Source organism: Fundulus heteroclitus, chromosome 1 (assembly GCF_011125445.2).
Source record: "Fundulus heteroclitus isolate FHET01 chromosome 1, MU-UCD_Fhet_4.1, whole genome shotgun sequence".
NCBI classification, from domain to species: Eukaryota; Metazoa; Chordata; class Actinopteri; order Cyprinodontiformes; family Fundulidae; genus Fundulus; species Fundulus heteroclitus.
In genome coordinates this window covers 43915915-43940967 of record NC_046361.1, presented here as the reverse complement: position 1 = coordinate 43940967, position 25053 = coordinate 43915915, and the positions used below count along the sequence as shown (strand labels likewise).

Sequence of the window (25053 nt, the reverse complement as noted above, 5' to 3'; positions counted from 1 at the left end):
ATGAGGTAGTTTAGGGTCAGCTTACCCCGGACAGCTCAGTCAGAGTGGAGTTCATCTCCTGATAACATCCCGATGCAGCGCTATGGATATCGCTGTAGTACCTGCAGACACATACAGTTAGTGAGCAGGGAGCACCAGAACCACACTCAGAGTGCTTCTGTTGTAACACAGGAGGACAAACTGGACCAGAACCAGGGCCTTACCTCTCCACCAGCTGTTTGTACCGCGGGATCTCTCTGGCATAAAGCAGCTTGTTGACAGGTGAGTCCTGATTGGACAGAAACATGCCATGATGTCACATGGACAAAGGACATCGATCAGACCGACAAGCAGAGACACACGCAGGTCTTACCCGTCCCACTTTGTGTTCTGAGGTGGTGCACGAGTCGATGAAGGTCTGAGCGATCACAGAGAGCACTGCGTCAATGCTGTCGGTTACCTGGACATCGAGAACGAACTGCGGGTTCTTCAGGATGTTGACCCAAAACCTCAGAGGGAGACTGGAGACAGACAGATCAGTGACATGTTGGGAAAAGGCCGTTCAGAGATCAGTCAGGGAGGCCAGAGAGACGGGTCCCAGCCAGACAGGTTGGTGAAAGCAGGGCAGAAGGGGAGGCTCTTTATGTCAAGGAGCTACCGGGTGAGTCAGGTGTGTCACCTGTTTGTCTTCCAGATGTGGACGGTCTCCGGGTCGTCTATTCCATGTTTCTCTGCCATGTCGTCCAGAAAGTCAAAGAAGAACCGGACGGCAATGGGAGGAGGACGTTTGGTGCTAAGGATGGCCACGAAGACGTCGTCCACAAACTTCTGTAGCGTCCCCTGCAGAGCAAAGAGACAGCTGATCAGCTGCCCAGGTAGATCTCATCTGTGTGTGTGGTCCTGCAGCTGATTGAGGAAAACCTCCAAAATAAGGACATTTTACTGGTTCTCACTGTTTTGGGGGCCAGGAGTTAATTTTAGGACTCAGGTTTGGATTAGGGTTAGGCATAGACTGGTAATGGTTAGGGTTAGGCTCAAACCGCTCACTAAGTGTAAACTAGATTCATCAACACTCAGTAATTACAGACCAATGATCAAATTTGCTGTTCTTTGGAAAACAATAGAAAATAGCTTTTAAACAATTAAACAGATTTTTAGACTTGAACAATAGTTTTGATGTCAAAACAATCAACCATAAACATCCCAGTACTGAACTGTCTTTGTGAGAGTTTTCAATGAGCACCGACTAAATACTGATCGGAATAAAAACTGAATTCTACTTGTAATTGCTCTCACTGCAGCATTCAACACGATTGATCATCTCAACTAGAATATTTGGTTGGTATTTCTGGCCCAGTGCTCAGTGGCTGGCTTAAATCTTATCTTCATGATAGAACCTTATTTATCTCCATAGGGAACCACAGATCTAAGCTGGCTTCCCAAGGCTCTATCTTTAGTCCTCTCCTCTTCAGCATCTACATGCTTCCACTTGCTCAGAATCTCCAGAATAAAATAGACTATCATAATTATGCTAACGACACTCAACTGTATATCAGTCTTTTACCAGGTGGCTACAGTCCAGTACAATTGATTATTGATTTCATTGAACAGATTAACACCTGGATGTGTCAAAATTTTCTTTAGCTAAATAAAGTTAAAACTAAAGTTTTAGTTTTTGGTCCAAAAGAGCAAACATTGCATGTCAGTGTCTACTTTCAGTCCATTGGTTCAACGATTTCTGACAAAGCCAGAAATCTTAGCTAATCATGGATCACATTAAACTTCATAAAGACAACATATTATCGCCTAGAAATGTTGGCAGAATTAGACAAATAAACATTTCTATTTGCCCCTGCTTAAGGCTGGTTCACACAGCAAGAGTTTAAAATGGTCGCCACCACACGTAACGCTAAAAATTCTTAGCTAAAACAGGTTTGTTGTACACTGCGTGGTGTCCAGTCAGACGGCGAGCTCAACACGCCACACACAAACAGATTTCACTTAAGATCATTCAGATTTCTGACAGGACATCTTGCAAATCCTCTCAGGATCAAACGTGAGTTCAGAGTTAATAAACATGGACAACGAGTAAAAACAATGGCAATAGTTTGTGGACTGATTTTAACGGAGAAAAAACATAACAAGGCCCCGGGGTGGATGGGATTCACCCTGAGTACCTTAAGGCTCTGGATGTTTGTTCAATCAATCAATCAATCAATCAAATGTTATTGTCAATTACAATTTGCATTGCAATCAAATGTTGTGGGGCTGTGTTGGTTAACGCGGCTCTAAAACATTGCGTGGACATCGGGGGCAGTTCCCCTGGATTGGCAGACTGGGGTGGTGGTCCCACTATTTAAAAAGAGGGACCGGAGGGTGGGTTCCAACTACAGAGGAATCACACTCTTAAGCCTCCCTGGTAAGGTCTATTCAGGGGTTCTGGAAAGGAGGGTCCGTCGGATAGTCGAATCTCGGATTCAGGAAGAGCAGTGTGGTTTTGGTCCTGGCCGTGGAACACTGGACCAGCTCTACACCCTCAGCAGGATTCTTGAGGGGGCATGGGAGTTTGCCCAACCAGTCTACATGTGCTTTGTGGATCTGGAGAAGGCATTCGACCGTGTCCCCCGGGGGATCCTGTGGGGGGTACTCCGGGAGTATGGAGTACCGGACCCTTTAATAAGGGCTGTCAGGTCTCTGTACGACCGGTGTCAGAGTCTGGTCCGCATTGCCGGCAGTAAGTCGGACTCGTTTCCGGTGAGAGTTGGACTCCGCCAAGGCTGCCCTTTGTCACCGATTCTGTTCAGAACTTTTATGGACAGAATTTCTAGGCGCAGCCAAGGTGTTGAGGGGATCCGTTTTGGTGGCCTTAGGATTGTGTCTCTGCTATTCGCGGATGACGTGGTCCTATTGGCTTCATCAGGGCGTGATCTACAGCTCTCACTGGAGCGGTTCACAGCCGAGTGCGAAGCAGGGGTCTCTACGTTTGCTGCACTATGAAATGGATGTTTTTTCTCTTGGGGAATCCCTCACATTACTTTCTAATTGGCTACACGTCACATTCACCAGGCTGCGTGCTCGTTTGTCCTCAGGAGACACCACACACGCTAGTATATCGGGGCAAGACAATCCAACATGTTGAATATCCTCGATTTGTGGTCGGTGCGGTCCCAACAATCTACTGAGGGAACCCGATTCCTCTTAGCACACCACACACAGCAGGATAGTCTCTTAAGATTGTCTTAAGAGGGACGGTGATAATCGGTGCCTATCACCAGGGGAGATCGGGGTGAAAATCGGGCTAAAAATCCAGCCGTGTGAACTAGCCTTTACTCTTAGTAAAAATTTAACTGTTTTATGTGTGTTTATATTGAATTCTATGTACAAGCACATTGCTTTTGACTTTACATTACTAGGTCCACGAAAGGCAATTTGTTTGCAGCAAGTAATAATAATAGCAGCCATCACACAAACAATACAGGCAATAGACAAGACAGAAGGAAAAGAAGTGACTTGTAAAAGTTAAAGGAGATCAATCTAAAACACTCCTTTGCAAAAGATAGACTGGAGCTAATGCTTGAAGTAAAAATTAACGATAAAAGCTGAAGTTGAAGTTAAAATTAAAGATAAAGTTCAGCAATTAGGTAGCGACCTTAAATCAGGACCTGAGAATCTAGAGTTTGTTTAGTGTTGTGATATTACCGCCATGATCATCAAAATGGTTGAGGTCAGATTGAATTCTGATGACACAGCCACAGAGGAGAGAGAGCCAGTGGGGACGGCCCTTCTCTCTCAGCAGGGGTTCCCTCTTGCTATAAAAGTTTTCCCCCCACAGACAAAAAGCCTTTCCTGCTTTCAGTGCTCATCCTGTGAATGGTCAAAGTGGACAGAACTGACATGAGGCAAGAGGCAGGTTTGGACAGGGAGCTGAGGGAGAAGTTAAATGGTTCGTCTGGAAATGTTTGGTAACTCATTTGGACACATGGTGCCTTTAAAACAAAGGGCTAACGGAGGTAGCTCACGTTAGCTTTTCATTCCACGGTATTGCTAATGTCATTTAAGTGTGTTTTATGGTTATAACAAAAGGTTATCTCTACAAGGGTCTTATACATTGATGGGACATTAATGTTTAAAGCTTTATTTATTTTTAGTCATAAAAATAAAGCTAGCCAAACGGCTATTAGCCTTGCTAACATCCGGTTCCAGACATTTCAAAAGGAGTTTGTTTTAAAGCATAAAACTTAACCGTTCTGCTACGCCATCCTTCGATGGTATTATGAGCCTTATTCCCGTATTAATATGGAATATTAATGTTGGTGTAAAGGCAATTTTGATAACTTTAGACTTTAACCAGGTTAGCGACCGATCGCTACAGTGACCCCTAGCACCCGAAGGTAGAATTGCATAAACAAGGGCAAGCAATCATAAGGTTTAAACGATTTTACTGAACAAATCAGTCTTTAGAATATTATTTACTCGAAATAATGTTCTGGTTAACTTGAACTTTGCATTGTGAATGGGTTAAAACACATGTCAAATGTTGTTCTGAATTTGTTAAGCTAATTTAACCTCAATTCACATTCTTTAAGGTGAACTTCGGTTCTTTACCTTAAACAAAATATTTTTTCATCAAATCATGTTTTGTTTAACTCAGGCTTTGCATTGTGAATGGATTGAAACACATGTCAAATGTTTTTAACTCCATTCCATGCTTTTGGAATCAGATCTGCAGTGAACCAGGATTCACTGAATTATTCTGCTTATGATCAACCACTTTTGTTTTGTCTTTTGTTTGTTTTTGCATGTAAATAGTTCCTTAGCTTAGCTTCTTTTTATCTTCATTTTGCTCAGTAGTTTAGTTAAGTTTCACTAGCCTAGTAGAGAGGATTTGTTAATCGAAATATTGTGTTAATTCAGATAAACAGCATTACATAGTGATGTTCTCTGGATGTTCATTTTATTTCTGTTATTAAATTCTTGAACTTGAAAAGAAGCTGTCACTCCTTTATTCTATGCGTGTGCAGGTTTTGCTGTCAAAAGATCTCTAGTGCTTGAATTCATCCCTTTCAACCGTTGTCTTGATATCAGCTTAAGAGCTGATCATCACCAGACAATACTTAACAGACAGAGGGTTATTTATGAAACATTAAATAACTTTAACAGCCAGTGACTGTAGGGACAACAGAGTGTTTCAGTCTGTTGGTTCGACACCTTGGTGGGTGTATCTCCTACCTGAAGGGAGGGGCTTAAACTCTTTGTACAGGGGGTGTGTGAGGTCTGCCAACATCTGGACTTGAATAGGTCCATGATGTCATTTAGTTGTGCTTCAATGATTTTTCTGAATTCTTTAACGATGCTCTGCATTTTTTCACATTCAGCAAACCAAACCATAAAGAAACAAACACAATGCACTACCCCTAGCGAGTAGAGCATTGTGTTTGTTTCCCAGAGGTTATGGGTTCCACTCCCGCAGACTGCCAATCCGGGTCCCTGAGCAAGACCCTTAATCTCACATTGCTCCCCAGGTGCTGCACAGTGGGAGCCCACTGCTCCCCAAGGGGATGGGTTAAGATGCAGAGAACATGTTTCATTGGAATGTATGTTGCAATGACAGTAAAGATTATTATTATTATTATTATTATTATTATAAGATGCAACCGTGAGGCGCACCAGTAAGGGACACAACAGCATCAGACTTTGACTCGTTTGCTCTACTTGTCAGGAAGTCAATTAGCCACCGGGTCAAAGCAGTATCCACCCTGCTGGATTGGAGTCTCTCTGCCAGTAAATGTGGTTAGATGGAATTAAAAGCCGACGAGAAGTCAATGGAAAGCGCCCCTCTAGGTGAGTGAGGGCCATGTTAAGCAGTAATCCATTATCCACCCGCCTTCCTGCTCCGTAGACGAACTGGAGTGGATCCAGCAATGACAGAGTGTGAATCAAAAGTTCACATTTGATGATTTTCATAAAGTCAGTTTTAATAAAGTCAGTTTTCATAAAGTCAGTGCTATGGGCCTGAAGTCATTTGGCTCCTTAGGTTACCTGGATAGAAGATTTCCAGATGTTTGGTACTTTGCAGAGCTCCAGAGATTTATTGAAGATATAACAAAAGAAATCTACTAACTGCTCCACACAATTTTTGAGAACCCCCCCCCCCCCAAAAAAAAAAACCATTAGGACCTTTCCTCTCCTTTACCCCTTTAAGCTGTTTGAGGGCTGTGCCCGTATCTAAATGCAGCCTCCATAAAAGCAGACAAGTCATACTTAAAGTCGTGAACACTAAAACGATTAAAAGAAGCGTTCGATTCATTGGAAAGTCAAAATCAGATGCATCAGTGACGCCACTGGGGACAGTGGCCGTCTTTTGGACTCCATGCCAATCATTGTTTTTACACCATCCCAAGCTGGACAGGAGTTTCCTGGTGTGAACACACCCTGTACTTTATTTACTGTCATTATATCCGTATTTCTGTCGTTATATCTGTATTTCTGTCGTTATATCCGTATTTCTGTCGTTATATCCATATTTCTGTCGTTATATCCGTATTTCTGTCGTTATATCTGTATTTCTGTCGTTATATCCGTATTTCTGTCATTATATCCGTATTTCTGTCGTTATATCCGTATTTCTGTCATTATATCCGTATTTCTGTCATTATATCCGTATTTCTGTCGTTATATCCGTATTTCTGTCGTTATATCCATATTTCTGTCATTATATCCGTATTTCTGTCGTTATATCCGTATTTCTGTCGTTATAGCCGTATTTCTGTCATTATATCCGTATTTCTGTCATTGTATCCGTATTTCTGTCGTTATATCCGTATTTCTGTCATTATATCCGTATTTCTGTCGTTATAGCCGTATTTCTGTTGTTATATCCGTATTTCTGTCGTTATATCCGTATTTCTGTCATTATATCCATATTTCTGTCGTTATATCCGTATTTCTGTCGTTATATCCGTATTTCTGTCGTTATATCCGTATTTCTGTCATTATATCCGTATTTCTGTCATTATATCCGTATTTCTGTCGTTATATCCGTATTTCTGTCGTTATATCCGTATTTCTGTCGTTATATCCGTATTTCTGTCGTTATATTCGTATTTCTTTGGGCGTTTTGCATGAATGACGTTGCCTTGCTTTGCTTGCCTAGGGTCAAGGTGTGTGTGTGTTACCTTCATGGACAGCAGTCTGGTCAGGTAAATCTCAGGTATGGCCTTGGCTCGCTCCCGTTCCCTCATGCTACTCTTTCGGTGTTTTGGAATTTCAGGATCTTCGCTGCTCTTCACCAGGTGCCACAAACGCAGACCCTCCTCTTCCTCGCCTTCCAGCATCGGTGTTTCTATGGCAACAACAGATGCTGTCAACAACTCCTTGATTGTTGCCTGCAAACCGATCTGTAGCTTCTGAATGTTCCCCAAGATGTTCCAGGCGGTGCTGTTCACTGGTTCTAGGTTCCACAGGTTCCACCTCTTTCTTCCTGCCTCGTCTACGGTTCACATCAATAGTTCCCCTGTTCTACTGAATCTCATTGGGAGCGTGTGGCGGTTCTTACTTTCTCCGGTCTGAAACACCTGGTTGACTCCTGAACTGTGAAATCGAGGGATCAGAGCGACCGTGGCTCCGTCTGGAACCTGAGGAACGGAGAACGTGCGATTAAAATAAAAATAGCAGGAGTGCGACAAGGAAGGTGAGGACAGGCTGTGATTGGTCGGTTCGCACCTTGTAGTGCTGCAGCGTGTTGAGCCGCTTCCAACGACCGTGAACCACTGCTGTGACATCATCATCTGAGAGAGTCAGGTGACCTGCCTGACCTGAACGCCACTCTGCAGACAAACGTACCCAGGTGAGAACAGCCTGAGCAAAGACAGGTGAGACAGGTAGCGGCGAGGAGCGTACCCAGGTCCAGACTGTCAGCCGCTGGTCTCTGAGAGAACGGAGCTCCTCTGTAGACCTGATCCAGGATTTTATCTTTTACCTGCACACAGAAGCACACGGACAGGTGAGAATAAGAGCGACAGGTGACAAAGTGTCAGTGCGACATGTCCCTACCTGTGTGATGGTGTCGGTGTCGAGCACTTTAACAGGACACGGCTGAACCTCCACTCCGTTCTTCACCAGGACGTTCAGAGTCTGAGGACGAGGTGAGGCAGACAGGTGAGTCCGAACCAGTGATGAGCACAGGGAGGAGTTGTGTTGCTATGGTTACCATGGCAGAGTAATCGACGTCCTCTCGCAGCAGATGGCTGTCGTTGAGCGTTCGTTTGGCCTTTCCAGTCACAGCGTCCACCGGTCCCTTGTCCACCTGATACTTTATGGCTCTATAGAGCATGTAGAGAGGCTCTCCTGCCACCTCCTAGCAGGCACACAGGTAAAGGTGAGACAGGGGAGGGACAGACGGGTAAAGGTGAGACAGGGGGAGGGAGAGACGGGTAAAGGTGAGAGGGTGAGGGACAGACAGGTAAAGGTGAGACAGGGGAGGGACAGACGGGTAACAGTGAGATGGACGGGGCAAACGGGTAAAGGTGAGACGGGGGGCAGACAGGTAAAAGTGAGAGGGTGAGGGACAGACAGGTAAAGGTGAGAGGGTGAGGGACAGACAGGTAAAGGTGAGACAGGGGGAGGGACAGTCAGGTAAAGGTGAGACAGGGGAGGGACAGACAGGTAAAGGTGAGACAGGGGGAGGGAGAGACGGGTAAAGGTGAGACAGGGGGAGGGAGAGACGGGTAAAGGTGAGACAGGGGGAGGGAGAGACGGGTAAAGGTGAGACAGGGGGAGGGAGAGACGGGTAAAGGTGAGAGGGTGAGGGACAGACAGGTAAAGGTGAGGCAGGGGGAGGGAGAGACGGGTAAAGGTGAGAGGGTGAGGGACAGACAGGTAAAGGTGAGACAGGGGGAGGGAGAGACGGGTATTGGTGAGAGGGTGAGGGACAGACAGGTAAAGGTGAGACAGGGGGAGGGACAGACGGGTAAAGGTGAGAGGGTGAGGGACAGACAGGTAAAGGTGAGACAGGGGGAGGGACAGATGGGTAAAGGTGAGAGGGTGAGGGACAGACAGGTAAAGGTGAGACAGGGGGAGGGACAGACGGGTAAAGGTGAGAGGGTGAGGGACAGACAGGTAAAGGTGAGACAGGGGGAGGGACAGACGGGTAAAGGTGAGACGGGGGACAGACAGGTAAAGGTGAGACAGGGGGAGGGACAGACGGGTAAAGGTGAGAGGGTGAGGGACAGACAGGTAAAGGTGAGACAGGGGGAGGGACAGACAGGTAAAGGTGAGACAGGGATGGACAGACAGGTAAAGGTGAGACAGGGGGAGGGACAGACAGGTAAAGGTGAGAGGGGGAGGGACAGACAGGTAAAGGTGAGAGGGGGAGGGACAGACAGGTAAAGGTGAGACAGGGGGAGGGACAGACAGGTAAAGGTGAGACAGGGGAGGGGGAGACAGATGTGAACAGACACTGTTACCTTCAGGAAGGAATAGAGACAGATGGACATCCAGTTGGTTAACATCTTCTCCACAACCGTCTCTGTCCTGAAAGACATCAGGAGACACAGATCAGTCCAGGATCAGGAAGCACTTCATCTGGTTCTGGTTCCCTGACGTTCTTAGGACCTTCATGGGTCCTAAGAACGTCCTTGTGGACGTTGGGGTCAGATCCCAGGTCTTGGACCTGAAAGTCAGCCTTAAACATCCAGTCTGGTTTATTGCACATCTGGATTTAGACGAAATCACTTCTATAAAAGCTCGGCCGTCCTCTGAAGGTATGCTTGTTTTACGTACCGGCGCAGCATGAGTTTGGGGTTTTTGGCGACATACTGCTGCACCAGGTCCTGCAGTAACGTCTTCATGACTTCAGTGAAGTACTCCAGCTTATCGTGTAGAGCTATGGTGAGCAGACTGGCTACGTAGCCCCGGTCCCTCTGGGAGAACCCCTGCTGGGCCTCCAGGGTATGGATGAACTGTGAAACAGAACCGTAGCGTCAGATCTACCTTCTGATCAGCCCCTTCCCAGAGCTCACCTGAGCAGGACCCACCCTGGTGAGGAAGAGTCTGTTGTTGAGCAGGTTGTTGAGCTGCTGGAGGCCCTGCTCCACCGTCTGCCTCCTGGACTCTGGCAGGTCCAGTTGGCGGCTCAGCAGTGCCGTCTGCTGGCCGGGGAAAAAGATTCTATCTGCATAAGTCTTGTAGTCCAGCAGAGGAAGACCGGGTCCTCCCACATCACTGCTGAGGTCCATCATTTCAGTCATGAGGTCTGTAGGACAGGAAGAACAACGCTTCAGTCGGGGAGACGTTCGGGTGTCAGCAGGTGAATCAGAACCCAGACGGTTTCTCAATCATCTGCTCACCTGTGAACTCTTTACGGCATTGATCTCCTACGTTGATCTCCAGAGTTTCCAGCTGCAGCAGAACCTTCTTATAATCTCTGAGGGCCTGTTTGCTTTTCCTCCTGCACGGAGCACCAGAGAAAGCTAATTAGTAACCAACAGTTGTCACCTGATTCCCCGACGAAACCAGAGAAACCTGAGCAGCTGATGGACTGACGCACCTGTACATCAGAATGACGACCAGCACCGACAGGATGATGACGGCAGCTCCGGCAGCCAGACTGATTTGAGCCACCAACGGGATGGGAGACAGCAAGGAGTCGCTGTCGTACTGAACCAGTCCCAGGTCCAGCTGCAGGTTTCCCATGAACACCTGAGAAACAGACATAGAGGGACCTTAAAAATCAAGATCCCAGTTCCTTCATGTTGATGATTAATCTTCATGTTCTCCAGGTTCCTTGTGGAGAACCACAGGGTGCTGGACTGCATTTGCAGCGCGTCAACTTTTAAGAAACGGCGTGTCGTTAATGCTTAGGTTTAGCATTAGCTAAACGAAATCTGACTGAAAGACGATGTCATACAGGTGAGAAGCTGTTGTTTATAAGTCAACTTATCTCTGCTGCATTTCTCACAAAACTCAGTTTAAAGCGTTAGCTGTTACAGGATTTCAGTTATATTCTAACAGTTTCTGATGCCATCTAATCTGGGTTAAAGGCAGCAGATCATCATTCCTCATCAATACCAGGACCAAAGCTCCACCGTGTGACCGCCTGGAGTCAGACAGCAACCCGCTGCAGAGAAATATTACTTCTGTGAAAAGGCAGCGCCTCAGTCACCAGCAGCCAATCAGGGGTGTACTTACTTTTCTCATAAAGCTTTGCTCACGTTACCTTCAGACTGGGCAGCTCGGTGCTGCCGTCCCCCCGCAGAGGCTGAACCTCGGGGGGTTCGCAGTACAGGTGAGTTCTGTCCAGAGTTTTCACCTCACAGTCTTGTTCACCTAGACGGGCCTGGACTTCATCCTTGGACATGGCTCTGGTCAGGTCCTGGCCCTGAGGGACACCATTACATCAGCTGCTGTGTCCACAGGACCAGTCTATAGTCATCTTCACTCAATTAGAAGACGCATTTCTAAGAGATTAAAAGCACCTTTAAAAAAACAAACAACCTTTGGCCGATATTTATCCTGCTTTTTAAAGGTATACTATGCAATTGATTTTCCAGCGAGGCTCCCCCCAGAGGGCGAAAGTAAAAGTGCACTGTCGTAAAGATGCTCAGCTGTTCTGGTTTCTCCATCAAGCCAGGCGCGGTTGTTTTGAGCTTAGCAGACAGGCGAACGCAACGAAAAGTGGAAAAAACGGCAGTACAAACAATGACTAACACAGTGAAGGTATGAACATCAAGCTTCCCGCAGCGCTATCTTGGCGAGGCAGCAGCCGCAGCCGCCGCCGCCGCCGCCTTGCCAAGCCGCCGCCGCCGCCGCCTCGCCAGTTTTATTATTCTTATTCTTCTTCTTATTATTATTATTATTTTTATTTATGTTGGCGAGACGCTACCGCCTCGCCAAGCCGCGGCGGTAGCGTCTTGCCAACATAAATAAATAAATAAATAAATAAAATAATAATCATAATAATAATAATAAAACTCGATATGCTTGCATGTTTATTTGACGTTAACACGCGGTTCTTTGTTGTTGCTTTGGCGCGTGCATATAGTGAATGGCAGGGCAAAAATACATGGAGTTCTCGCCGTAAAGCGAGACTTCTGTGTGTGCGGGCCGAGGGCTCTTGCAATTGCAAGTACGGTATTTCCCCCACAGACCACCAGGGCGGCCGAGAAAACCTTTGTTCGACCTGAAATGACTCATTTAATCATCCAAAACGGTATGGAACACATTAATTAACTGAAAAAAGTTGCATAGTATGCCTTTAAGATCCATTTCTGCATCAAAAGTGCTGATTTATTATTGGTCTGATGCTATATTCTAATTCTGCGTTTTTATTAGCTGGAGGTGGAAAAAACATAATGACAGAAATAAATGCTTTAAAACATTTATCCTGTTGGAAAACTGTGTTAATATATATAATGTTTTTCTCTCTGTGAATTAAGTTACTGAAATACAGGTTCTTCCAGGTGTCAACAACTCACATTTACGACCTCTTTAAGACCATTATAAAGGAAATTTAAGACCTACTGTCCAAAACAATTTATTCAAATGGACAGACAGAAACTAGTTACATTTACTGGTGTAATTTAAAAAAAGGACTTTTAAGGGTAGTTTTATTACCCTTAAAACAAGGCATGTTTTATTTGTAGTTGATCAACAATACAGAGAAGTCCCGCTACTGTTAAAGATTATGGGATCACAGAGGCTGAAGCTGCAGAAAGCAGTTACACCTTCACAGAGGAGGCACGCATAAACAAATGGACAGTTATCTCAGGGTGTCCCTCACAGTCTACCAGGGACACATGTCCCAAAGACGACCTGGCAAGGATCGACCAATCCTGGAGCAAGTCCTCGCTGATCCATAAACCTGACATAACGGAGAGTTGGGCTCTCTCTCTTCACGATCTTGACCTTTCTGCGTTGTTTTATGTGTGAGAGTTTAGTACTGAAGCTCTTAGTCCTCTGGCTCGTTACATTAAATGTGTTAAAGTTTAGTTTCTGTCTCAAGAGTCTTTTTTATTAACAACTTTTTTTTTTTTTTTTTTTCTTTTTTTTTTTTTTTGTGAAATGCGTGTTTATTATGGCCTCGATTTTCTGTAATACAGGAGTTTTGTTTTTTTTTTGTTTGTTTTTTGAGGTTGCATTTGTTCGAACCTAAAAACAGGGACCCACATATACACAGCACCGCTGACACCTAAAAAATATTCCCTTTTCCTTTAGAGTCCGAGCTACTTTGTCCAAAATCTACAAAACATTCGTCTTGCTACTTTCTTCACAGAAATGAAGACTAATGTAAAGGTTCATCGTTTAAGTGCTGGCACAAGTCTTCTTTTTGGCCTTTTATTCCCAAATTACAAACACGTGAGAGTGAATCTTTAAGCTGCCCAAAGTGCCAAGGCACACGCTGAGACGAACAATCCGCGTCCGTGCATTAGACACCGCTAATGCACCTTATGCTGTTCAGGCTACGTCAGCATTCGCCACTGGAAACAAAAAGCATGATCCGTTTATTATTCCTGTCCAAGAGACCCTAAGGTCACCTCACAGCTTCACAGTAGGCACAAAAGGGTGCGCGTCGTCACGCACTTTACACGACTGATTGTATAGAAGGTCACTGAGCGATCCCTTCGGTTAAACACTTAAAACTAATGCGACCGTCACATATCTGGGGGCTTAGGTTTGAAGCAGCTTTGCAATAAATACTTGAATTAAAAAACAAACAAACAAACAAAAAAAAAACTTCAGTCAAAGTATATCTTAATTTAGCTAAAAAACAAAAGTTACTATTATACCCTGTGTGCAGCCTCCAAAAAGGGAACTGAGGCTAATTCTTCATTGAGCTGGAATCAGCTCCACCTCAGTTACCAAGTGCATAATAACTAAGGACACCAAATCAGGCATAACATCGTAACCACCTGCCAGATTGTGGGTTGGGCACCCTTTTTGCTGCCAAACAGCCCCGACCCGTGGAGGCTCACTGCAAAGAGGGAACTAAAAGTAAGTCAGGTTTTCTTGAATTAAGTGTATTTGTCCTTGATTTAAGCAGGTAACCAAGATGGTCTGCCAATGGGATAGGATGTTTGCACTTAAAATAGGAGCAAGCCATCTCCATCATCTTATTTCAAGTGCAGTATATCTAATTATCTTATTTTAGGGGTAAAAACACTCATTCCATTGGCAGATCATCTTATCTACCTGCTCAAATCAAGGACAAGTTCAGTCATTTCAAATTCTATATTCACAAAGAGCAATACACTTCCACTCCTGCTTGCCTTCTTCCAGCGGGGAATCCTGGCGCCATTGGGTTCCCTGGTAGAGGACGGTTCCTGCATGAGCGGCACCCTCTGCGCGTGCAACACTTACCCAGGTGAGTGCGCATGCACCTGTCCTTCCATTTGCTGTAAAATAAAAAGTGATTCTTCTTCCTACCAGACCCCCCTCAGTCTTCCGTTGCTCTGTGGTCCAGTTCAGATGCCCACCTGCCCATTGGTGGTGGTTGTTTTGGCAGTGGATAGCGATCAGCAAGTGCATGCGCGGTGGTGTCAGCGCCACGCTGGGATGGGTGACACGTGCAGCCCCACGTGCGACAAACTGCACCTTTCTGACACCTTTCCAGCAGAAACAGCACAGTCATCTTAGGCAATTCGAGCAACAGCGGCTAATTTGTTGGAATCGGACCACACCCAAACCCACCCATGACTGGTCAAGACCCACGTTGCCCACTCACCACTGCTTCCTCCTTGGACCGCTTTTATACAGCACTGACCACTGTAAACCGGGAAGAACCAAAAGAGCTGCAGCTCTGGAGATACTGACAACTTTTTACAGGGAGAGAACCTAGGTACGGTTACTTGAATAAAATTTATGGCTACTCTACCCAGCAAGAGTAACTTCACCAAATGATATATTTAAAATATATTTTGTTTTAATCAGAAATTCACCAGAGATACTCAAAGTTTATGTTAAAGTGAGACGTCTTGTTTGTACACCAGCTTTGTAGTTTTATTGTTATTTCAGGTGCATAAACTGTGGATCTCAGACCTGTTCTAACAAATATGCATCACCTACTGGAAGTTCTGGTTTCACATGTTTGATGTAGAGAAAATTGATTTGAAAATGTATTTGTTCTGCATGAATTTGTTATTTTGGACTTTTGTTGGTTTTCTGTAACTTTTATTTTAGTCTTAAAGATTCCAGAATTTGCACAGATGGTTATATTTATGTCTCCCTGCTTTTTCCATTTTTGAATATTGAATCAGATGATCCAACAGTTACTACCTGAGTAGCTATTTTACCAAATACTTAAATTAATATAATAAAAGAGTCAGCAACGTCTGCTAAAATAAATACAACATTTACTTTAAGGAGCTTCATTAAGTTTTCCATGGACTCAGGTATCTGGACGTTACCTGGCGCCGGTCTAAAGCGGTCATGTGAGCAGTTTTACCCTAAATGACGGCTCTCAGGCTTTGGTGCCATCTGTGTTGTATGAGTGCCGTTTAGTCGCCGTGTGGAGAATCCAGAGACCGCCGCTCTTCATGCAGGTTCTGATCCGAAGACGACCCGGAGGTCGTTAACTGGAGCTGCAGAACCAGCGCTACTGCTGGGGCCAGAGCAGCAGAACCGACTGACAGATGTCTCAGACTGCCGCTTTCTAAATGTGGCTCCAAAGCCCAAACTTGTTTTATGTCGGGTTTTTTATTGTTTTTTTCTTCTCATGAGCAGCAGGCTTCAAATTAGCTGTTTTAGCTGACTTTAACTGAGCTTTAAACTGGTTCTTTTGCTAAATTTGCATTTTCCCAGGACAACAGCCGCTCTAGATCGTGGACCATCAAGTGATACGGACCAAAAACATGAAACCTGGTCGGTCAGCTGTGTGTTTTAGCTGTAAATACATTTAACAAAGCACATTTTATTTCCCATTGCAGGTAGTGTTACACGGGCATGAGAAAATGAAGCCCTATTAAAATAAATTAAGCCTTGAGCATGATAATTCAGTGAATCTAAGACTTTTTAAGACCCAGCCGAAGCCGAAGATAATATATTTGGAATATTATTGAAAAAAACTTTTCAGTAATATTCCAATTTAGAGAATTTGCTTCTGTACCTCTACAGCGATCACTCCTCCAGGTTTGAAGCGGTACGGAGCATCCGGAGCGTCTCGGTTCAGCGGGAAGAGCTGAGGGTTGGGATAATATGTGAAGCTCCTCCCCTGGTGGACAGAGAGCGTCAGAGATGGACGGGTTACGCCAGCAGACACAGCAGGGGCAGTCTGTATTTGCTGCCCAGGGCTGCACTGCGTCGGCGAGGAGAAGACAGGTGAACAGGAAGTTACCTCGATGCTGTCGTAGTGCACCCTGACGTTGTCGAGCTGAAACCACACCCCTTTCACTCGCACCTCTGGGTTCACCGCAGGAGTCCGGCACGTGATCTCAGAGGACGACAGGACAGAGCAACGCTCAGACACCTGAGAGACGGACAAGACAGCAGACAGGTGAGACCAGGTAAATCAGGTCCATGTCTCTGATTGGTGGCTCCAGCTCACCGTTGCCATGGTGCCGTTAAACACTAACTGCTGCCTGGCGGTCAGGAGAGCCAGTCGTCTTCTCCGCTTCACTCTCTGAACCTCCAGAGGCTCCACCCACACAGAAATAACCGGCTCCTGCACCACGTCCAGGTTCCTGCCCGTTACCTTGATGACACGCCCTCCTCTGAGGACAGGAAGTCATGCCCTTATAAGGAAGTAAAGCTACAAGACAGTAGATTATCAGTGCTGAGGGCTGGTCCTTACGCGTAGAAGCTCTCTGCAGGTGTGGCTTTGGTGATGATGGGGTCGTCCAGGTAACGAAAGGTAAGGTCAGGACCAGTCCGCTCAGCTTTACCAAAGAAAACCTGAACTGGAACGGCGCCGGTCCGATTACTAGAACTGGTCTTGCACACAAACTGGGAATCAGTCACCTCGTTCAAACTGGGAGGACACAGGAGACAAGGAGACAGGGACAGATGTTAGGAGAGGAGGCAGGGAGACGTGCCTCCTCCTTTCCATCAGCACCAGCAGAACCAGTGCGGTAGCAGAACCGGGGCAGTACTCACATGTAGCAGGGATGCGGGCCCAGAAAGGCAGTCAGGTCTGAGGTTTGCCCGGTCAGCAGCTGTCGTCCTTTGATGGTCAGCTTTGTTCCCCCAGAAACCGGACCTTTATCTGGAACCAGACCAGTGAGCTGAGGGTCCTGGGGAGATAGCAAAACAGCTTTGGTCCATTTGGAATGGGCCCGGGCCAAAGCTCAGAAAGTTCTTTTCTTAAGCATGAACAAGCTGAGCGGCAAAGTTCAGAACCACCTGAGCTGGACCGGACCTTTCCCTGGATACCTGGGTGTCTGGGGGGAATCAGGTTCAGCGTCTAGAGAAGAGGTCTCACCTGATAGGTGAACATCTGTGTCGACCGGCCAGGTGGAGTTGTTCCCACGGTAACCTCAACAGGACCCACTTTGTTGTTCCCGCTGCGCTGCAGCTCACACACGACCCTAACACAGGTGAATAGGCAGGTAAGTACAGGTGACCCAGTGGGCAGGCAGGAAGTGGATTCTCAGATTGGAGCTTGGTGAGAACACTGATAAGGACCCATGTGTTACCTGCCACGGTTACCTTTTATCAGGTGAAGTTTTCCTTTAATAGTCAAGGCCAATCAGAGCTGATAGTGTGGTGAAGTTACCTGGTGGAGATCCGGTACCCTTCAGGCTGAGCTACACACGGGACGTTTGCCACCTTAACTCCGCCCACCACGTCCTGGTACCTGGTGCCCAGGTTGGACCCTGTGATTGTCACCAGGACTCCACCCTCCAAAGGCCCAGATACAGGAAGCACCTGCAAAGAGCCATGTTGCAGGTTTCCGTGGTAACAGGACTTCTGTAGACACACAGCCTGATGAGAAGACTCACCTGTGTGATTTGAGGAGGCGGACAGGTGTCTGTGGGTAAACTAGAGCATGATTGGCTGTAAACACAGCTGGGGGCGGGGCTTCCGGGACACCACACACAACCGTACTCCTCGGGCACTGCCCTGCACTGTGAGCAATCCGATTGGCCGGCTGAGCAGTCATACAGGTGGACTGATGGGAAACAGAAGCGTCATCAACATTGTTGTATTCTCTCTGACCCGAGTCTGAATAGCGGTCTCATCAGGAAGGCTATCCCCTGTAAAGTGCAGTGGTTCTGCATAGTGGGGTGCGCTCCTAGGGGGCATGAAGGCATGTCAGAGCAGGTGTTTCAGTTTAAAAGGTCAGTGAGGAGACTAGATCCTGCTAAACCTGCTAAACGGGACAACAGCACCATCTGCTGTTCATTCTGTACCTGCAGATTCTCAATGATCCTCAGAACAACTGCTTTGCCATGAATGTCTGTGCACGAATAAATCTAAGAAATTCCTCAAAGAGTAGAAAACATAATGAAACTGTAGTTTGTCTTTCAAATTAATTGCATTTTTCATCATATTTTCAGCTAGTCAGCTTTAGGGTAAATTTAACGGTGAGGAGGTTGATGTGTAGCTAAAATAAAGTTTCCCAAGAGAGAACTGCTGCATCCGCAGGCAGTGAACATTGTTCCACTTCATCCCTTGTGAGCCAGTCTAAAAACATTTTAAACAGTGGTTAATATTACATAGTTTAGAAAATGTCTCAGTGTTGAAACAGTGAAGCTGTCAAAACCAAACCAGGGTTATAAAGTGTCTTAATTGTTAGAAAATGTAAAAGGGACTCTGGGTAATCTTCAGAGCAACGGCTTACATGCATTATGAGAAAAAAACAATACAAGTTTTTGTTGCCATGGGTTGGGGGGGGGGGCGGGGTCTGTGTGACGATTGTCCAACTCTAACGTTCTAAGGGGTGCCGTCATGAATTTTGGGCCCTGTGACAAAAAAATCTAAATCATCCTGAAAGTTTATATACAAACATTTATTTTTTAGGGCCCTTGGAATTGTTCTAACGTTTCCCCCATATATGGCGCCTCTGGCTGGAAGTTAAATGTTTTAGTTAACAAGGTTTCTATTTTCAGAACAAATGAAGTAAAACTAATGGAACCAAATGATAAAACCTGGTTAAATATGCTGTGATTCTACAGAACACCGACACACACTCTGGGTCTAGCAGGTGAGATTCTTACGTCTGAGTCCAGGTGAGGCATCGATGCGTCTCTGTCCTCTGCGCAGGTAGATGGCGGCAGAATACTGCAGCTGACTGAGGCTGTACTGAAACTAGCGACACATAAACCAGCTTCAGTAACCAAAAACTGTGGGAACACTTTCTGATGGCAGGTGTATGGGTTACCTGGTGGGAGCTACAGGTGAAGATGTTGGTGTTGTCATCCGTTTTCTCCACAGCAGCTGTCAGGTTAAACTGCATCTCTTCAATTTCCACAACACACATGTACTGAGCTTCATCCTGAGGAGATGAGACACACAGGTTCAGGGAAAGCTTGAGCTTTACCTGAGAGACACCTAAAATACATCTGAGATACATCTGAGATACACCTGAGACACACCTGATAACTCAAAACATCAGCAAACTGTGTCACCGTCAACAGTCAAAGAATCAACTAGCAACCTCACAGATTCAAACATCTGGCTGACTGGACCATCAACTACCTCACTGACCATGCACTACCTCACTGACCATAGACTACCTCACTGACCATCTACTACCTCACTGACCATGGACTACCTCACTGACCATAGACTACCTCACTGACCATCGACTACCTCACTGACCATGCACTACCTCACTGACCATAGACTACCTCACTGACCATCCACTGCCTCACTGACCATCGACTACCTCACTGACCATCCACTGCCTCACTGACCATAGACTACCTCACTGACCATAGACTACCTCACTGACCATGCACTACCTCACTGATCATGGACTACCTCACTGACCATAGACTACCTCACTGACCATAGACTACCTCACTGACCATAGACTACCTCACTGACCATGCACTACCTCACTGATCATGGACTACCTCACTGACCATAGACTACCTCACTGACCATGGACTACCTCACTGACCATGCACTACCTCACTGACCATAGACTACCTCACTGACCATGGACTACCTCACTGACCATAGACTACCTCACTGACCATAGACTACCTCACTGACCATCCACTGCCTCACTGACCATAGACTACCTCACTGACCATGCACTACCTCACTGACCATAGACTACCTCACTGACCATCCACTGCCTCACTGACCATAGACTACCTCACTGACCATAGACTACCTCACTGACCATGCACTACCTCACTGATCATGGACTACCTCACTGACCATGGACTACCTCACTGACCATAGACTACCTCACTGACCATAGACTACCTCACTGACCATGCACTACCTCACTGATCATGGACTACCTCACTGACCATAGACTACCTCACTGACCATCCACTACCTCACTGACCATGGACTACCTCACTGACCATGGACTACCTCACTGACCATCGACTACCTCACTGACCATAGACTACCTCACTGACCATCCACTACCTCACTGACCATCCACTACCTCACTGACCATCTACTACCTCACTGACCATGGACTACCTCACTGACCATGGACTACCTCACTGACCATAGACTACCTCACTGACCATGCACTACCTCACTGACCATAGACTACCTCACTGACCATGGACTACCTCACTGACCATCGACTACCTCGCTGACCATCCACTACCTCACTGACCATCCACTACCTCACTGACCATCGACTGCCTCACTGACCATCAACTACCTCACTGACCATAGACTACCTCACTGACCATAGACTACCTCACTGACCATGGACTACCTCACTAACCGCCCTCACTGACGGCTGTCAGTCAGAGGTGGCACTCTGCATCACCGGGGGCCCCAGGGCAACGTTCTGTCTCCATTTCTCTTCACCCTCTACACTCTGGACTTCACCTACAACACGGACAGCTGCCACCTTCAGAAGTTCTCTGATGACTCGGCCATTGTGGGCTGTGTGTCTGAGGGGAACGAGCTGGAGAACCGGTCGGTCATCATGGACTTTGTGGACTGGTGTGAGAAGAACCATCTGTGCTTAAACACCAGTAAGACCAAGGAGATGGTGATCGACTTCAGGAGAAGACCCCCACCTCACTCACCTGTGAACATCCAGGGGCAGGACATAGAAACTGTGGAGAGTTTCAAATACCTGGGTGTTCACGTCAACAATAAGCTGGACTGGACACATAACACAGACGCCCTGTATAAGAAGGGCCAGAGCCGCCTCCACCTCCTGAGGAGGCTGAGGTCCTTTGGAGTGAGCAGGCCTCTGCTTAAGACCTTCTATGACTCTGTGGTGGCCTCAGCCCTCCTCTATGCTGTCGTCTGCTGGGCTCCTGGCAGCGCAGAGCGGGACAGAAAGAGGCTGAATAAGCTGGTGAGGAAGGCCACTTCTGTCCTGGGCTGCATTCTGGACTCTGTGGAGGAAGTAGCTGAGAGGAGGGTGTTGTCCAAGCTCACATCCATCATGGACAACACCTTCCACCCCCTACACCAGACTGTAGAGGAGCTGAGCAGCTCCTTTAGTGCCAGACCTAGACATCCTGTCTGTAAAAAGGAGCGCTACCGCAGGTCATTCATCCCTGCTGCTATCAGATTATACAATGCTGCAAAATAACTGTAACCACAACTAACTATAACTGTAATAACCAACGTGCAATAACTAATGAGCAATTCTATTTAATACACTGTGCAATAATCCTGAAAGAAGTGACTTCTGCTGCTATAACATCTGAATATATGTCAATACACACGCGTATAAGCCACAGTGAATGTACATAAGGCATCCTTTGCCTTATTTCTATTTTGTATTTTTATTCTTATTTTCTTATCTACTTCTTTTTGATCCACTGTATAAACGAGGACACACTGTATATACCTGATGCACCTCGTCCTACTTTGGAACCTTCTTCTGATTACTGACTATTGAGCCGATCTGACATGTGAATTTCTCCAATGTGAGATCAATAAAGCCTATCTTATCTTATCTTATCTTATCTTATCTTATCTTATCTTATCTTACAGATTAGTTTCAATAAACAGACACATCTGGGATTTTGGAGATGATTGAATCTGAGGAGGACGCAGTGGTGATCACTCAGACAGAAACTCAATCTGATCTGGACTGAAGGTCTAGCTGTTGCGGAACTGAGTGGGTTCCATTTAGTTTGAGTCTCACCATGTAGATGTCCAGGTTCTGACCTTCCAGCACAATAGTGGTGCTCAGGCCCATGGGTACTAAAGCAGGACTTCTCAGAGAGAAGACCAGAGGGCATGAACTTGTCCCAGGAGAATCCTGGAGAGGAAAAGACCAGATGTTAGTCAGGCAGAACAGGGAGACAGGCAGATAGAGGGACAGGTGGACAGCTGTCTCACGTTCTGGTTCTGGATGAGCTTCTTGTTGGGGCAGCTATGGTTGTGGGTGCAGAGTTGATCCAGAGGACACCAGTTACACCTCCAGAAGGAGCTGATGCATGCCAGACACCTGAAACATAGATACACCCCATCATCATCATCATCATCATCATCATCAACAACAACATCATCAACATCCTGATGAATCCAATCAGTTACTTCGACTGCAGTCATGTCTTGATGACATCAAAAGCTGGATGACTTTAAATTTCCTGCATTTAAATTCTGACAAGACAGAAGTTGTGAACTTTATTGAATAAAGAACAGACTTATTCTAACCAAAACATCACCAGAGGCAGAGACACACCTAAAGTTTATATTAAGGTGAGACTTCTTGTTTGAACACAACTTTTAATGTTTTTTAACTTTTTAATGTTATTTTCTCTCTGCTGAGCTCATAGAGGCGCCTAAAGGTCAACAGGATATTCAGCAAACAGCAGATATTGTCACTGGAAGCACTTTGCACTGTTTTAACATTCACTATATCGCTAAAAGTACTGGTGCTCACCACCTGATCGTTGCATTCAGGTGCTGCAGGTGTGTAAAGTTTGGTGTGGGAGTCCTAATCTCAGCCGTATGCAGCGCTCCCCCCCCCCCACCCCACCCCACCCCACCCCACCCCCACCCCTAACCTCTGGGGAAGATATTTCCAGAGTAGTTAAAGTTGGCGTTCCTGGGATCCATCAACAAGTTTGTTGATGGATCCCAGACGATTGTTGTGGTATTGCTTCTATTTTGGCTGTAGCTGCTTAACAAAGTTATTTTGTTTTTTGACTAGGACAAAATAAGATTTTGTCTTCTTTCAGCTCCCGTTCAGAGTTCATGTACGTGTAAAAGCAGATGAACAAATACTTCTGGCAATATAGTGTCTCTACATTAACTGCTGTAAGTTTTGGTTTCAGAAGTTTTCTGTTGATAAAAATAGATTTAGAAAATGTTTCTTCAGCCAGAATTTGTTAATTTGGAATTATGCAATTTTTTTGTACATATATTTTTTTGTTTTCAACTTAAAAATACCAGAATTTGTACATAACTTTTATGTACCACTTTACAACAAGGCTCCCTTTATAGAGGCTTATAAATGGTTTCTAGACATATAATTTAATCTGTAAACACTTAATTATTAAACACTGTTTATTATGCATTGTTAAAGGACGAGAAAGAGACAAAACAGACTGATTTGTTGTCAAATAGTGAGCAAAGCCTATATTTGATTAAAACATTTTATATTCTATATATTTTATCTAGAGTTGCTGTACTAAATATTTCAGTCTAAAGTACAACCCTGTAAGCCGTTGCAAACATAATTCTGTACCAAGGCAAGGCAATTTTATTGATATATCACAATTCAGTACAGAGACAATGCAAAGTGCTTTACATGATTAAAATATAGGAAAATAAAACACAATAATAGCAAATAGGAATAAAATGTAGAAACAAAAAAGAACATTAAAACAGTAAAACAGTTTAATTAGAACAGTCGAAGGAAATCCGAAACAAATGTGTTTTTAATCTTGATTTAAAGGAACTCTGGCTTTCAGCACTTTTACCAGTTTTCTGGGAGTTTGTTCCAGATCAGTGGAGCATAGGAACTAAATGCTGCTTCTCCATGTCTGGTTCTGGTTCTGGTTCTGGTTCTGGTTCTGCAGAGCAGGCTGGAGTCAGAAGACCTGAGTGGTCTGGAGGGTTGATGCCCTGATAACAAGTCTGTGATGGATTTAGGCGCTAATTCAGGGATTTATAGACTAACAGAAGGATTTTAAAGTCTGTTCTCTGAGATCCAGGGAGCCATGGAAGGACTTCAGAACCGGGTCCATGTTCTCTACGTTCTTAGTCTTAGTGAGGACTTCAGAACCGGGTCCATGTTCTCTACGTTCTTAGTCTTAGTGGAAGGACTTCAGAACCGGGTCCATGTTCTCTACGTTCTTAGTCTTAGTGAGGACTTCAGAACCGGGTCCATGTTCTCTACGTTCTTAGTCTTAGTGGAAGGACTTCAGAACCGGGTCCATGTTCTCTACGTTCTTAGTCTTAGTGAGGACTTTAGAACCAGGTCCATGTTCTCTACGTTCTTAGTCTTAGTGAGGACTTCAGAACCGGGTCCATGTTCTCTACGTTCTTAGTCTTAGTGAGGACTTCAGAACCGGGTCCATGTTCTCTACGTTCTTAGTCTTAGTGGAAGGACTTCAGAACCGGGTCCATGTTCTCTACGTTCTTAGTCTTAGTGAGGACTTCAGAACCGGGTCCATGTTCTCTACGTTCTTGGTCTTAGTGAGGACTTCAGAACCGGGTCCATGTTCTCTATGTTCTTAGTCTTAATGAGGACTTCAGAACCGGGTCCATGTTCTCTACGTTCTTAGTCTTAATGAGGACTTCAGAACCGGGTCCATGTTCTCTACGTTCTTAGTCTTAGTGGAAGGACTTCAGAACCGGGTCCATGTTCTCTATGTTCTTAGTCTTAATGAGGACTTCAGAACCGGGTCCATGTTCTCTACGTTCTTAGTCTTAGTGGAAGGACTTCAGAACCGGGTCCATGTTCTCTACGTTCTTAGTCTTAATGAGGACTTCAGAACTGGGTCCATGTTCTCTACATTCTTA

At 45.6% G+C, this 25053-nt stretch overlaps 1 protein-coding gene across 1 annotated transcript in view; it reads right to left on the bottom strand.

Moving 5' to 3' along the window:
* The window catches only part of plxnb3 (plexin B3), a 90014-nt gene that overhangs the window by 5628 nt on the left and 59333 nt on the right, over nt 1-25053 (bottom strand). Inside the window, exons 11-38 of the mRNA XM_036143968.1 lie at nt 22420-22528; nt 22223-22339; nt 19292-19405; nt 19128-19218; nt 17910-18079; nt 17684-17835; nt 17390-17495; nt 17065-17201; nt 16763-16939; nt 16517-16682; nt 16307-16438; nt 16079-16183; nt 11195-11356; nt 10526-10677; nt 10326-10426; nt 10014-10231; nt 9760-9938; nt 9444-9510; nt 8189-8335; nt 8032-8112; nt 7879-7957; nt 7702-7805; nt 7535-7613; nt 7155-7321; nt 659-819; nt 353-500; nt 204-268; nt 26-101 (exon numbers count right to left, since the gene is read on the bottom strand). Coding sequence (XP_035999861.1) covers nt 26-101; nt 204-268; nt 353-500; nt 659-819; nt 7155-7321; nt 7535-7613; nt 7702-7805; nt 7879-7957; nt 8032-8112; nt 8189-8335; nt 9444-9510; nt 9760-9938; nt 10014-10231; nt 10326-10426; nt 10526-10677; nt 11195-11356; nt 16079-16183; nt 16307-16438; nt 16517-16682; nt 16763-16939; nt 17065-17201; nt 17390-17495; nt 17684-17835; nt 17910-18079; nt 19128-19218; nt 19292-19405; nt 22223-22339; nt 22420-22528 — 3562 coding nt within the window. The remainder of the gene's footprint in view (nt 1-25; nt 102-203; nt 269-352; nt 501-658; nt 820-7154; nt 7322-7534; nt 7614-7701; nt 7806-7878; nt 7958-8031; nt 8113-8188; nt 8336-9443; nt 9511-9759; nt 9939-10013; nt 10232-10325; nt 10427-10525; nt 10678-11194; nt 11357-16078; nt 16184-16306; nt 16439-16516; nt 16683-16762; nt 16940-17064; nt 17202-17389; nt 17496-17683; nt 17836-17909; nt 18080-19127; nt 19219-19291; nt 19406-22222; nt 22340-22419; nt 22529-25053) is intronic.